At 37.0% G+C, this 14,883-nt stretch overlaps 1 protein-coding gene across 1 annotated transcript in view; it reads right to left on the bottom strand.

The window, feature by feature from the left end:
* Window positions 1-10,611: 10,611 nt before the first annotated feature.
* The window catches only part of LOC143710594 (polyunsaturated fatty acid 5-lipoxygenase-like), a 214,527-nt gene continuing 210,255 nt past the window's right edge, over window positions 10,612-14,883 (bottom strand). The window contains exon 10 of the mRNA XM_077201563.1: window positions 10,612-10,804. Coding sequence (XP_077057678.1) covers window positions 10,625-10,804 — 180 coding nt within the window. The 3' untranslated portion in view covers window positions 10,612-10,624. The remainder of the gene's footprint in view (window positions 10,805-14,883) is intronic.

The raw sequence follows: 14,883 nt of genomic DNA, 5'->3' as shown, positions 1-14,883 counted from the left end.
TTATTATGAGAGCTTTCCTGTCATGTGGATGGCGGATGAACCCAGGCCCAGACACAACCCAGGCTCATGGGAAATACGTTACTCTGCCTACATTTTTGCAAAACCTGAAATACGTACCTCCAGGTACGTTTCCCTGCACTTTTCGAGTGAAAAGTCCACTAGAGGCGCTAAGTGGTATCATTTTTTCTCCGTTCCAGATGGTTAAATAAAGGTTATAAAAATGACAATACCAGTAATGTTCAGACTTCTCCGTAGGCCTATACACTCATTTTAATATAAATTAGGAATTATTTCCACGCTTTTGAGGTGCCACACAGCCCAGTCTCACGGCAGTTCGTGATATGGTCACGTCATTTAATCTACTGGTTCGTGATACTGACACGTTTATTTCATTATTTTCGTGATATCAGCATTTTTATTTAGCCTATTTATTTTTTTAGTAATGTAATGCATTCTTTCTGCCAGGCGTGCTGCAGCAGAGAAAGCTGTTTCATCGACATTTATTCACGATATCTGATCATGTTTATATATGTATTTATTTTAATGTTATTATTTCGGTCTTATTGCCAGGGAAGCTGGACTGTTTTGCTGTTGATTTAAAAAAAAAAAAAGTATAAACGACTACGCGAATTTTATCAGTAGGAAATCGCGTTGAAGAAGTCTCCTTCCGAACACATCGCGCTATTTGGCATCAGTTCATGTGTGCCAGATGTTGGTGAGTAGCAAAATACACTGTCCTAATAATGCGTGATATAATGCATTTTCTGATGGTCGAAATGAATCAGATTAGCTCATGTTCAGTCACTGCATTATCTGTCATCTCCACGGAGGCTTTGCGTTTCATTGCTTTCTAATTCAAAACAGGGTGATTAAACACTATCTGTCACGTGACGTGCTACAGGCCTAGACCTTCTATCAGTTAATAATATTCAAATTAGGTTTAAAGTAAGTTAGTACAATTAGTTCCAAAGTGGTATTTGTTGTAGAATCACAGTAAAAACAACACTAACCTTGCTTTTACCACAGTAGCCTTAGTTTTACTGTGATATGTGTGGTAAAAGGACAGTAACTACAAAACTTACCACACTTTTACCACATTATTTGTAGTTTTAATGTGATGTTCGTTGTAAATGCATATTAACCACAACACTTACCATACTTTTACCACATTATTTGTAGTTTTAATGTGATATTTGTTGTAAATGCACACAACACTTACCATGCTTTTACCACATTATTTGTAGTTTTAATGTGATATTTGTTGTAAATGCATATTAACCACAACACTTACCATGCTTTTACCACATTATTTGTAGTTTTAATGTGATATTTGTTGTAAATGCACACAACACTTACCATGCTTTTACCACATTATTTGTAGTTTTAATGTGATATTTGTTGTAAATGCATATTAACCACAACACTTACCATGCTTTTACCACATTATTTGTAGTTTTAATGTGATATTTGTTGTAAATGCACAGTAACCACAACACTTACCATGCTTTTACCACAGTAACCTTAGTTTTACTGTGATAGGTGTGGTAAAAGGACAGTAACCACAAAACGTTCCGTGCTTTTACCTCAGTATTGGTAGTTTTAAAGTGATATTTGTTGTAAATGCATATTAATCACAACACTTATCATGCTTTTAATTTCTAATAATGAAACAACAAATATTTGTAAGGTAAATCAGTAATTTTTCCATTAAATAATCCGATATATTATATATAATGATATTTTCTTTTCTCTCTTTTTAGCTGAAAAGACCAAAAGGGCGTTTCGGACTCAGTCAGCTCATTATTGTTTGAGGAGAAGTAAACGGGAGACGAAAAGCTAAAAAGGCAAATATTCGCAATGGTATGTATGTGTTGGTTTTAACCCTAAATCAAACATTTTATCAATCATTTGTTGTTTCTTAAACCTTTTCTTACAAAACCCATAGCCCAATCAGTACAAACATAGTCTCAAAGTCTTAATAATTCACAAGATTTAACAAGTTGTCAAATTCGTACAATACTTGTACATAATCATGCAGCTTTTACTTCTTGTGCTGTCAATGGCTAGTGCCTCAATTCCTGTACATATTTATCTCCATATTTGTAAATCAGTTGCGCACCTTCTTGGAAAGTAGTCAGATGTCCCATACACTGTCAGAAAAGTTTATATTAATAGCATTGTATTCATTATAATTATTACAAATTGGACCCTGTCTGTTGATGTTCCAATGATACATGATGTCTCTCCACAACTCATAACCTTCCTCTGTTTGCAAGAGTGCAAAAGCTAATCTGACTTGTCACATGACATCAGATACTCGATTATTTTGTCGTAATCATATCAGTTACACTGCTGATAACTGTCCCGCTTGCATGTAAATCATGTTGTTGTTTTTTTTACATGTTATCATGTAACATATTATGTCATGTTATCATAATCACTTTTTTAAGTTCATATGATTATTGCATGCTATTAAAGACATATTTTTATTCATAGAAATGCTCACATATCAGTGAACTTATTACATAAAAATGCTTTTAATATATAATTATGCAACACTCCTTACATAAATAAATCCTAAAGTTATATATAAACTGACTACTTGCAAGTAATGTATTAAAATGACCTTCCTTTCTGTTTTGCAGGATTATCTTTTTTAAAGCTCTACAATATCAAACTCAACAGCTCTTTTAGGAACCAACCCTCACAAGATCTACTAGTGAGTCGCAGCAAATCTTGCCGTGATCAGCCCTTCCCAGGTAAAGTTTCTACAATATTTCAATCAGTATTTACTCATCAAATGTTCTCCCCTGAATCGTATGGTAAATTAACTTAATTATAACTGTGTTAATTGGTATGTTTCAAGAACAATAGTAATTGCACATAGAGTAAGTGGAGACTTTCTTGTTTTACAGCAGAGAAGGAAGACCAGTCCTTATATCAACGCAAGCTAATCTAATAAGTCCTTTGTTTCGGGTGAGGAAGAAACGTCTGGTGCCCAAAGAAGACAGAAAGGTGCGTAAGTCCATTGGTATGTCTTGTATTCAAACAATGCTGTGTATTACATAATTTGATCTTGACAATTTTACATTGTACAGATTATCACTCGATTTTTATATGGGTTAAACTGTTTTTCTTCAGTACTTAGCTTATATTATGTGCTGCAATATTATATATATATAATACTTCAATGTGTATATTATATAATGTACTGACTGCTGCTTTGTAAATTTAAATAAGGAACAGGCAACTCTGGCCCTTTTGCGTTCTCCTTTTTGAGGTGGAGAGTTTACCTCCAACCCTAATTGAGCACATCTGAAAATTTTAACCAAAGTCTTCAGGTTTACTTGTAGACAATAGGCAGGAGGGTTTGAGATTAGAGCTAAATCTGCAGGACAGTGGACGCTGAGGGCCAGAGTAGCCCATCACTGCTTTAAATAAAGCTACACTGTGTCATTTTTTATGTTGATTCTTTGCAAAAAAACACTTTGTTCTTTCAAAATTATATGTGCTCATTCATGTGTAATTACTTCCACCAATTAATCAAGTACTCTCGTAAGTGTAGAATCTGCCATTCAGAATACATATGAGCGAGTCGCTCGAATGGCGGCAGCCATGTTGCGCCTCCATCTTGAAAATACATTAGCCAAAGAGGGACATACCTGGAAATTCAAGCTTCGCCTTTCGAGCCTTTACTTAGTGGCACCGTGACGAATGCGAGGGGGAAATTACTCATAATAATACGGCCACAGTAGGAGTTAAAACGCCCTCGGAATGGGAGGGGCTAAAAAATAATATTCAGTTGGTAGTCTTATACAATTTCACCGCTATATGGGAGAAAATCTTACACAATGTAGCTTTAAATAACACAGAACATAAGCTGACCTGACTGTCCATTAAACAGTTTAATTTGAATTGTTTGTGTTTTTTGTTTAACTTTCAGACCAGGACTGGAGAACGCCTGACGATGAGATGTTGAGACTTCTTCCTCTGAGAAAGATCTACACCACATCAGTGATCACATCTTCTGCTCATCAGTTGTACTGTAGTAGGGCACAACTGAACAAACTGTTTTCACGAACAAACTGAAGAACACGAACACGATAGAGACGTACAGGGAAGAGCAAGAAACCAGTTTAGCTGTGATATTGAATTAATTTTTTCCAACACAATATAAAATCTGTTTTCTGTATCATAGGTGACTGAATATGATTCTCTGGCACTCATTTGTGTGGATTCAGCAGTTGTGAATCGATTAATTTGATGTTAATGTATTTTTGAAGGCTCATTGTTATTTATCTTGAATCTCATTTGTCTTTATGCTACTTTATCAACTTTATGTTGTGTCCTCAAATAAAGTGTTGTGTAATAAAGTATGGTGAATATTGTGTATTGAAAGTGGTGTTTGGGACAGAATTTTATTTGAGAAATTTGAATTTCTTATTTAGCTTAGTTCATAATTTAAAAACAACTAAATATAATTAATTACCATAATTATTTTACTTAGGACATAAACATTTTGTTGTGGTTAATGATATTTGGGACAACAATGCAGCAAAAGTTGCACATACTTGCATGTATGCCAGTTTTCAGTGAAATAAAGAGAAGGTGTGTGAATAACAAGAGGCTGCAGTGGGCTATCTTGCTACAAACACTTAAAAGTATAATTGAAGATGATCCATGTTGATCATTCTAGTACATCTACTACTGCATTTAAAATGAAAGCCTAGACATTACTGATGTCAGGCAAATAATCAGCAGTCAGATGGGGTGAAAAGGATATTTTGGCACTGTTTTGTTGTTTTACTGAACGGTGCATTATCCTTGTGATATAGTAATAGTTCAAAATCTAAAATCTGTGTAGACTGTACTGCCCGTCCACCCTCAGGGGCCCAGCAATGGCCCCCAGAAGAGCAAAAGAAAGCACATTTCAAATGGCTGTAACTCAAAGTCCGGTTAGTGTATCAAAGAGACAATATGAAGGACAACTGCTTATGCTATGTTTACTAAATAATGTTGGGCACAGTTTTCAGACATATATGGCAAGCTGGCATAAAGGTTATTTTAAAAGTGCTCGCAGTAAAATATCAAATTGCAACCTATCCCTCATATATATCATAAAGGTTTGCACAATTAACAAATTTAGATATCCAGTTGCCCATTAAAGATATTATTTATTTAACATTTACTGTTTCATTACTAAACGTTTTAAACTACATTACCCACATATCTCTGTCATTATATCAATGGAACAGGAAGCCTTGTGCTGTTGTAGTTCATTGAAATGTGCAGACATGCTTAGGGTTAGGGTTGGGATCTCGGTAAAAGAGAAATTTTTCACAACATAGAGACACTTTCTAGTTACCTTAAGGTATAACTAACGTAATAATAACACCAAAACATACTTTGTAACATGAAGCGCCGTTTTATATGGGTTAAAAGATAGTCCAATCACAGCGAGTTCTGCGATAAAGTCACAGCCAATAACAACCCAGCTGAACAGATGCGTCACACTTACTTGCCCAATTATGGTAAATGATGACAGATCTCTTCCAGTTCCGGCTGCAGGGATAGATTCCTTAAATATTTAATATTTGGGCTGTTAAATATGTATTGTTTCTAATTAAATTATAAAACTCACATTTAAAAACAAAAAGACTCCTTTGTTTGGTTACCACCCAAAAACGTTGTATTCATATGATCATGACACAAATTTGCTTATTTGATTAGACTGATGCATACAGTTGAAAGAGAAACCTTTTTTTCTAAGCAATGGCACAATGGCAGGGTAGTTTGCAGTTTTTTAAATTAAAGATAATTGCATGTACTAAAGTGCTACTAACATTTACAATGTATGTATAGTATATCCAGTATATTATATAACAAAATGTAACAAAAGCATAATGAATGCACACAATTTTTAAAGCAAATTCCAATATTTAATGTCAAACTGTTTAAGACAAATGTAGTACCAAAACTAATGCACAACAGAATAAAAATCAGATAATTGTAAACAAAACATAAAATCCAGATACAGGGGCAATCTATTATAGTGACACATACAGTTATTTTAAAAAAATCGCTGATGAAGTTATATTTTTACAAACCACAAGATGAGATTCAACTTTGTTATGTGAAAATATATTTGTTTCTTCCCTTTAAAGAACAAATAGGTGAAAACTTAAGCACAACATTTTACATTCTCAACTTTAATTCTATATCCTTGTGATTATTGGTCACTTTTATTGTAACTAAATGAAAGGAAACCTAAAATAGTTAATTATTATAAATGTCAGCAAGAAAATGCTTCTATAAAATACATTCAAAGGTAGGCCTGTATTACAATTACATTAAACAGGTAGTCATATAATGATAACATAGATGTAGTTATGGTGGATAAATAGTGACCACTGTAATCGAAGGTTTAATGAAGCTAAATGTAAGACATTAAGTCCATCTAAATGTAAAGGTAACAAACTCACAGAATAATGTCCAGTTGTCAAGTGTCATTTCTGTAATACTCTTTCAGCACCAAACAGAACTCCATGAATATTGCTTGTTTTAAAAGGTTTTCCTGAACACTCACTATCTTCAATTGTTCGGACAAACACCTGCTATATACACTTGCCGAAATATACATTTGACTATTGTCATGAAGTCGCTGCATGACTAGAACTAATGGATGTCAATGAATATGTCCTTTACCAAAACTTAAATAATGGTTCTGCATATATCAGAGATCATAAGAGTGGGACTCCACATAAAGACTTTCAGAAACTGTGACAGAAAAAAAGGGAGCACCTCGCTGGACACATCCTACACATGCCCAAACCACACCACCCAAAGACAGTTATGAAGTGGACACCACTAGGTGGATGCAGGAGACAGCGAAGACCAAGGAAGACATGGAGACAGATGTTTCATGAAGACCAGAAGAATGTCAGTGTCCCATGGGAAGATGTGGAGAACTTGGCCACGGATCGAATACGTTGGAGAACACAATGTGCCCAGCACAGGACTTGATGATGATGTTGTGAGTTTATCCATAACTGTGGGATATTTTTCTGTAAGGAGTATTGCATAATTAAATGTTAAATGCATTTATGTAATAAGCTCACTGATATGTGGTCATTTCTATGAAAACAAGCATGTCTTTAATAGCAAGCAATAATCATATAAACTTGTTTAAAAAAAATAAACATGATTTACATGCAAGCGGGACAGTTATCAGCAGTGTAACTGATCTGATTACGACAAAATAATCGAGTATCTGATGTCATGTGACAAGTCAGATTAGCTTTTGCACTCTTGCAAACAGAGGAAGGTTATGAGTTGTGGAGAGACATCATGTATCATTGGAACATCAACAGACAGGGTCCAATTTGTAATAATTTTAATGAATACAATGCAATTAATATAAACTTTTTTGACAGTGTATGGGACATCCGACTACTTTCCAAGAAGGTGCGCAACTGATTTACAAATATGGAGATAAATATGTACAGGAATTGAGGCACTAGCCATTGACAGCACAAGAAGTAAAAGCTGCATGATTATGTACAAGTATTGTACGAATTTGACAACTTGTTAAATCTTGTGAATTATTAAGACTTTGAGACTATGTACTGATTGGGCTTTGGTTTTGTAAGAAAAGGTTTAAGAAACAACAAATAATAAATAAAATAAATAAAAATAAATAATAGATAAAATGTTTGATTTAGGGTTAAAACCAACACATATATACCATTGCGAATATTTGCCTTTGTAGCTTTTCGTCTCCCGTTTACTTCTCCTCAAACAATAATGAGCTGACTGAGTCCGAAACGCCCTTTTGGTCTTTTCAGCTGAAAAAAAAAGAGAAAAGAAAATATCATTATGTAAAATATATTGGATTATTTAATGGAAAAATTACTGATTTACCTTACAAATATTTCTTGTTACATTATTTGGCATTAAAAGCATGATAAGTGTTGTGATTAATATGCATTTACAACAAATATCACTTTAAAACTACCAATACTGAGGTAAAAGCACGGACAGTTTTGTGGTTACTGTCCTTTTACCACACCTATCACAGTAAAACTAAGGTTACTGTGGTAAAAGCATGGTAAGTGTTGTGGTTACTGTGAATTTACAACGAATATCACATTAAAACTACAAATAATGTGGTAAAAGCATGGTAAGTGTTGTGGTTAATATGCATTTACAACAAATATCACATTAAAACTACAAATAATGTGGTAAAAGCATGGTAAGTGTTGTGTGCATTTACAACAAATATCACATTAAAACTACAAATAATGTGGTAAAAGCATGGTAAGTGTTGTGGTTAATATGCATTTACAAAAAATATCACATTAAAACTACAAATAATGTGGTAAAAGTATGGTAAGTGTTGTGGTTAATATGCATTTACAACGAACATCACATTAAAACTACAAATAATGTGGTAAAAGTGTGGTAAGTTTTGTGGTTACTGTCCTTTTACCACATCTATCACAGTAAAACTAAGGCTACTGTGGTAAAAGCAAGGTAAGTGTTGTTTTTACTGTGATTCTACTACAAATACCACTTTGGAACTAATTGTACTAACTTACTTTAAACCTAATATGAATATTATTAACTGATAGAAGGTCTAGGCCTGTAGCACGTCACGTGACAGATAGTGTTTAATCACCCTGTTTTGAATTAGAAAGCAATGAAACGCAAAGCCTCCGTGGAGATGACAGATAATGCAGTGACTGAACATGAGCTAATCTGATTCATTTCGACCATCAGAAAAGACAATATATCAAACATTATTAGGACAGTGTATTTTGCTACTCACCAACATCTGGCACACATGAACTGATGCCAAATATCGCGATGTGTTCGGAAGGAGACTTCTTCAACGCGATTTCCTACTGATAAAATTCGTGTAGTCGTTTATACTTTTTTTTTTTAAATCAATAAACAGCAAAGCAGTCCAGCTTCCCTGGCAATAAGACCGAAATGATAACATTAAAATAAATACATATACATGATAAGATATCGTGAATAAATGTCGATTAAACAGCTGCCCGACTGGCAGAAATAATCGTGCATTACATTAGTAAACAAATAAATAAATTAAATAAATAAAAATGCTGATATCACGAAAATAACGAAATAAACGTGTCCGTATCACGAAACAGTAGATTAAATGACGTGACCATATCACGAACTGCCGTGAGACTGGGCTGTGTGGCACCTCAAAAGCGTGGAAATAATTCCTAATTTATATTAAAATGAGTGTATAGGCCTACGGAGAAGTCTGAACATTACTGGTATTGTCATTTTTATAACCTTTATTTAACCATCTGGAACGGAGAAAAAATGATACCACTTAGCGCCTCTAGTGGACTTTTCACCCGAAAAGTGCAGGGAAACGTACCTGGAGGTACGTATTTCAGGTCTTGCAAAAATGTAGGCAGAGTAACGTATTTCCCATGAGCCTGGGTTGCCCAGACAGTATGCAATCACAGAACGTTTATTGTAGACAGAAAACAGGAAAACAAAACCCACGAGGGGGCAAAACACGACTAGGACAAGGAATGGATGGCAGACTAGACTAGACAATAACTGTACAATAAACTGACAATTCTTCAAATAAACATTCACAAAGACAAGACTCTACACTAAGTACTCACGGGTAAGAAATGGCAAGGTATAGCGACATAGACAGATTCGACAACATTCAGCATAAATTAGGCAATGAACCGACCCAAGACAGCAAACACAAGGGGACTAAATACCAAGAAACTAACGAGGGGAACAGGTGACGCTAACAAGGTAATCATGACTAAACAAGGATAACAAGGGGGCGGGGTAGCAAGACGAGACAACACAAGCACATGGCCCAAACAACAGACCATGCGCTTGTACATAAAACATGGGTCTGTCATGATCCTGCCACAATACTAGAAGAATACAGGGACGTGATGGCAGAATCATGACATTTCCGGTGGAAAAAAGCAAATATAGCAACCATTTGAAGTGCTGTCAGAGATATTCCCAATCTCAAAACATTTCCTTTACAGCATTCATGAAACATTGCATGTGTATACAATATAATCAACGCAAAATCAATATAGATGTAAGATCTCAATATAACTGTAAGATAAAAAATAAGTCAAATGATTATCTAAAATAGACTACAAACAAAAGATCATCTGAATAATAAAAAACATGAATAAATGAATCAAAAGATGAGTAAATGAATACCACAGTATGGATATATAAATATGCACGTTTATATGATTAAAGAAAAGAATAAAAAAAGAAAGACAATAATAAATGGATTATAACTCAAGCTTAGCTCTTTAAAGCATAGCCAAATAAACTGTTCTGCTTTCCTGGCGTGAACCAGACCCACAATCACCCCTCAGATAAGATACATTCGTGCACCGATGGAAATTCAAAGTAATATCTCTTACTTCCCATTAACAGAGTCAAATACAAAAAGAGTTAATGAGACAAAATTTTTACAAATCGCCTGAAAAGGCAGAATACTCTGTTTTACAAAACATAAGTAGAGTTGTTCTTCTCTCTTATATAAGCACACATTGGCCATAAACATTATATAAAGGCCTGGCAAAATATTTTCTCAAATTGCAACACTGTTGGGGATTTTGTCTGGGGACAAATAACAATAATCAAATGCTAATCCCTCATTACGTCTCTTGATGATGTTGGTCACCTCATCTAGTTCCTTGCAGAAAGTCTTTATGGCTTCCTTCACTGGTTGCTCTATGAAGCACATCTCTGGATACATGCCTAAGTACAGCTGGGGAAAAGTAAGTTCTTCAGAAAGCAGAACAACATCTTTCTTTCTTTTTACAAGGTAAACTGACCCTTCTCTAAGCTCCACCCCCTTGGTTATTGTCAATTATTCAGACAAGCTTATTAAACAAAGAATTGAGGATTTTCATTAACAGCAAGATTTTCATCGAAAAGAAAAAAACTGAATGATATTATTCTCGGAATAAAGTCTGACATTGCAAAGCTTTTTTATTCGCCGTGTTTCTTTAAAAACTTGTAAAATAATGTGGTAACATGATTAAGAACTGCAGATCAGCAGAGATCAGAATCAGTGCAAATGCTCTTTATATTCAGCTGAACAGAGAGAAGCCGATTACAGCACTGTGAAAAATTATATGATCAGTAAGTTATATATTTTTCCATCAATTTAACCAATTTTGGCTTAATTTTACAAGTTGTACAAGATTCAACTATTTTTTTTAAGTCAAGATATTAAATAATGAGTTGATATGACTTGTACAGCCAATTAATAAGTTTTTAAGTTGGAGGTGGATATGTGTTACTGAGAGCTGATGATTTCCATTACAGGAGAGTAGATGTTAAAACTTCATGCTGATTTGTACTCGGCTTTCGCCAAGATATGCACCAACTAAGACGTAGCTTTACAGTAACCTGCATCTCCATCCATTTACGCTTCTTTCCAAATGGTGATGTGAATCTCCTTCTGTCTGGTGTTAATCGCGTCAGCACACACAATGGCTGCAACCACAGTGCGGTCTCCCCAGTGGATCAGCATGACAACCGTCTGGATTGAGCCGAGTAGGGGACATCTCTAGGGTCTTCAAGTGGGCACCTTCCGTCCTCAGTGTTTCGTCTACTAGCCCACGACACCTCAAGAGGGCTTGACAGTGACTCTGGCGTCCCAGAGTCACCCCCCTCCGTCCCCCACTCAACTCAGCCCAGCTTACTGACCTTTACATCCTTCCAACTGCTGAGGTTGCTCCTTCCTCGTAGTTCACATGTGACCTAACCACAATCTCTCTCCGCAACCTGACCATTCACGCCAACCCGTTTGACTAAGGCTGTCGAGCCCCACTGTCGACGTTTAATGCAGGATCAGTGGCAACGGTTCCGTATGGCATACTGCCGCAAAACACAATATCTGTCCAAACACCAATCCTCATTCACGCAAAATACACAGGAACATAATAACTGTAATTACTATGCAAACTATACAAATAAACAGACTCTTCGAGTTTTTCAAGAATTCTTCGAAACCGTAGCGTGGCGGCCTGTACACTGCCATCCAGAATCTTTCCATCTCAACCACAGCCAGTTGCTGGTCCTCTCTGCTGCTTCAGACAAGTTCTGGCCACTTAATCCGACGTCTCTGAGGAACCGGGTTGTGGAGTGTGCCACAAATCCTCGACATCCCACTTCCACTGGATAAACCCGGACTTTCCATCCTCGCTGTTCTGCTTCAGTGGTCAGCTGAGCATACCGCAGTTTCTTCCTCTCACATGCCTCATCTACCGCATCCTCCCATGGCACTGTTAACTCTATCAGTTGAAAAAGAACACAAAACAATATCTGGTCGGAGGTTAGTTGAGGCAATTTCAGGTGGAAAAATAAGCAGTTCATCAAGATCAGCCAGCATTTTCCAGTCCCTAGCAGCTTCCAGTTGACCTGGGCGAGAATTGGTTTTAACACCTTTTCTTGGTGGTTGCTCGCCTGGGCGGAGGAATATTGTCTTCTATATGTAATGATTTGCTACAGGTGGCAATTTATTGGTCATGTTACGCTTGTCTTCCAATGCTAAAGCCAAACATCGGAGTACTTGGTCATGGCGCCAAGTAAATCGACCTTGGCTAAGAGCCACCTTACATCCTGTCAAAATGTACCTTAATGTGGCCGGTGATGAACACAAAGGACAAGAGGGATCCTCTCATACCCAGAAGTTTAGGTTCTGTGGTGATGGGAGAACATCATATGCTGACCTGATAAGGAAACTGATCCTAATCTATTCCATTGACCAAAGGTCTTGCCAGCCCATGTTGCGTTGTTCCACACTCTCCCATCTCATCCACTCTCCCTGCTTGGCCTGGGAAATGGCCTTTGTACACCTCATCCTCTCCTCCTGCTTTCGCAGCTCGTTGACTACCAGCTTCCTCCTTTGAGCTGGGGCTGCCCTGTGCCATTTAGGAGGAGCTAAACTGAGCCCAAAAACCCCTCTTCCATGCTGTACCTGTCCCACGATATCACCACTTTGAAGGGCAGCCTTTGCCTCTTCCACAGATTTCTTTGCTGACCACTTTTTACCAGTTTTTAACACAGGTGCTGCCTCCCTTACACATTTGTCGCGTGACTCTACTAAGGTCATTTCCAGTCTAACCTTGGCGCACTTAAACTCCTCGGTTAAAGCAGAGACTAGCAGCTGCAATATTCCTTTACTATAAAGTCCCACTCTGCTGAGGCAGCGTGGAACTCCCAACCATTTCTTGATGTATGAACTTATTAACGCTTCCAGCTTATCCACTGTTGTCAAAGAAACCTCGTACACAGTCAGTGGCCACAGCAACCTCGGCAGTAAACCAAACTAAAAGCACCAGAGTTTTAGTTTGCCTGGTAGAGCGCAGCTGTTTATGCTCTTCAACCCTTCCACTGCTTGTTGTCTAACTTCTACCACTCTAACTGTGTCCTTTAGATCCACATCGTACCATCTCCCAAGACTCTTCACTGGCTTCTCAGAAACTGTTGGTATTGCCTCACCATTAATGAAGAATGTTTTATCTACTACCTTGCCTTTAATTATCGAGATGCTCCTTGATTTAAAGGGCTTGAGGGCTTAAATTGCATTCGTGCCCATTCAATGTTATCGGTTAACTTACCAAATAAACGATTAGCGCAGGCTACTGTTGTAGTCATGGTTGTCATGTCATCCATGTATGCTCTGATTGGTGGTAGTCGCATCCCAGAAGCCAAGCGCTCTCCTCCTACTACCCATTTTGATGCCCTAATGATTACTTCCATTGCCATGGTAAAAGCCAGTGGAGAAATGGTGCATCGTGCCATTATTCCAACCTCTAAGCATTGCCATGTAGTGCTGAATTCTGTAGTTGAGAAACTAAATTGCAAATATCCAAAATAGGCTTTCACTAAATTTTTTCTATCGACATCGGTACCCTGAAAAAATAAAATGCTGCCCAAAGAAGCTCATGTGGCACTGAACCATATGCATTAGCTAAATCCAGGAATGTCACATGGAGCTCCTTCCTCTCCTTTTTAGCTGATTGAATTCGTTGCCAGATAACATTGATGTGTTTTAAGTGTCACAAGAACCCTGGAATGCCTGCTTTTTGAACTGAAGTGTCAATGAAGCCATTATTTAATAGGTAGGTTGACAATCTCTGAGCAACAATCCTGAAGAAAATCTTACCTTCGACATATAATAGTAAAATTGGACAGAACTGACTGATGCTTGTAGCATTTTTTCTTTAGGTATAAAGACTCCACCTGCTCGGCACCATGCTCTAGGTACAACCTGCTTTTCCCATGCCACTTTTATCAATTTCCACAGAATTCGTAGAACTCCTGAAGCACTCTTGTACACGCTGTACGGAACTCCATTAGGCCCTGAAGATGATGAAGCCCTTGCCTTTCTCACAGCCAGCTCTACCTCTTTCCATTCAGGTGCACAGACCTCCATTTGGCATTCTGGTGGATTGATAGGTGGGATGTCTGACGGAATTGACATAGACACATGTCTTTTTGCATCTGTATGCATTTCCTCCAAATATCTCTCTAGCTCAACCCTAGATACTTTTAAAGTGCCATTCTTCTCACTGGTGAATAACTTCTTTACGAATTTGAATAGGTCTTTATAGAAATTATCCCTCGCACGCTCCTTTATGTAGCGTTTCCGTAGGCGCTCAGCTCTGCGTAATGTTGCAAGCTTATCTTTTATGGCCCTTTGTATGAGATTGAGTCCCTCCTTCTGACTTTGTTCTGCTCTTTTCCATTGCTTCCTCAGCTGTCTCCTTTCTCTAACCAACCCTTCAATTTTCTGCTGCCGTCTAGACATTCCAGGAGTAGTTTGTACTTTTT

Source organism: Siphateles boraxobius, unplaced genomic scaffold (genome assembly GCF_051911475.1).
Source record: "Siphateles boraxobius isolate OS27281-9 unplaced genomic scaffold, OSU_SipBor_1 48, whole genome shotgun sequence".
NCBI lineage: Eukaryota > Metazoa > Chordata > Actinopteri > Cypriniformes > Leuciscidae > Siphateles > Siphateles boraxobius.
The sequence above is the reverse complement of the archived record's forward strand: the minus strand, read 5'-3'. Positions and strand labels throughout refer to the sequence as shown.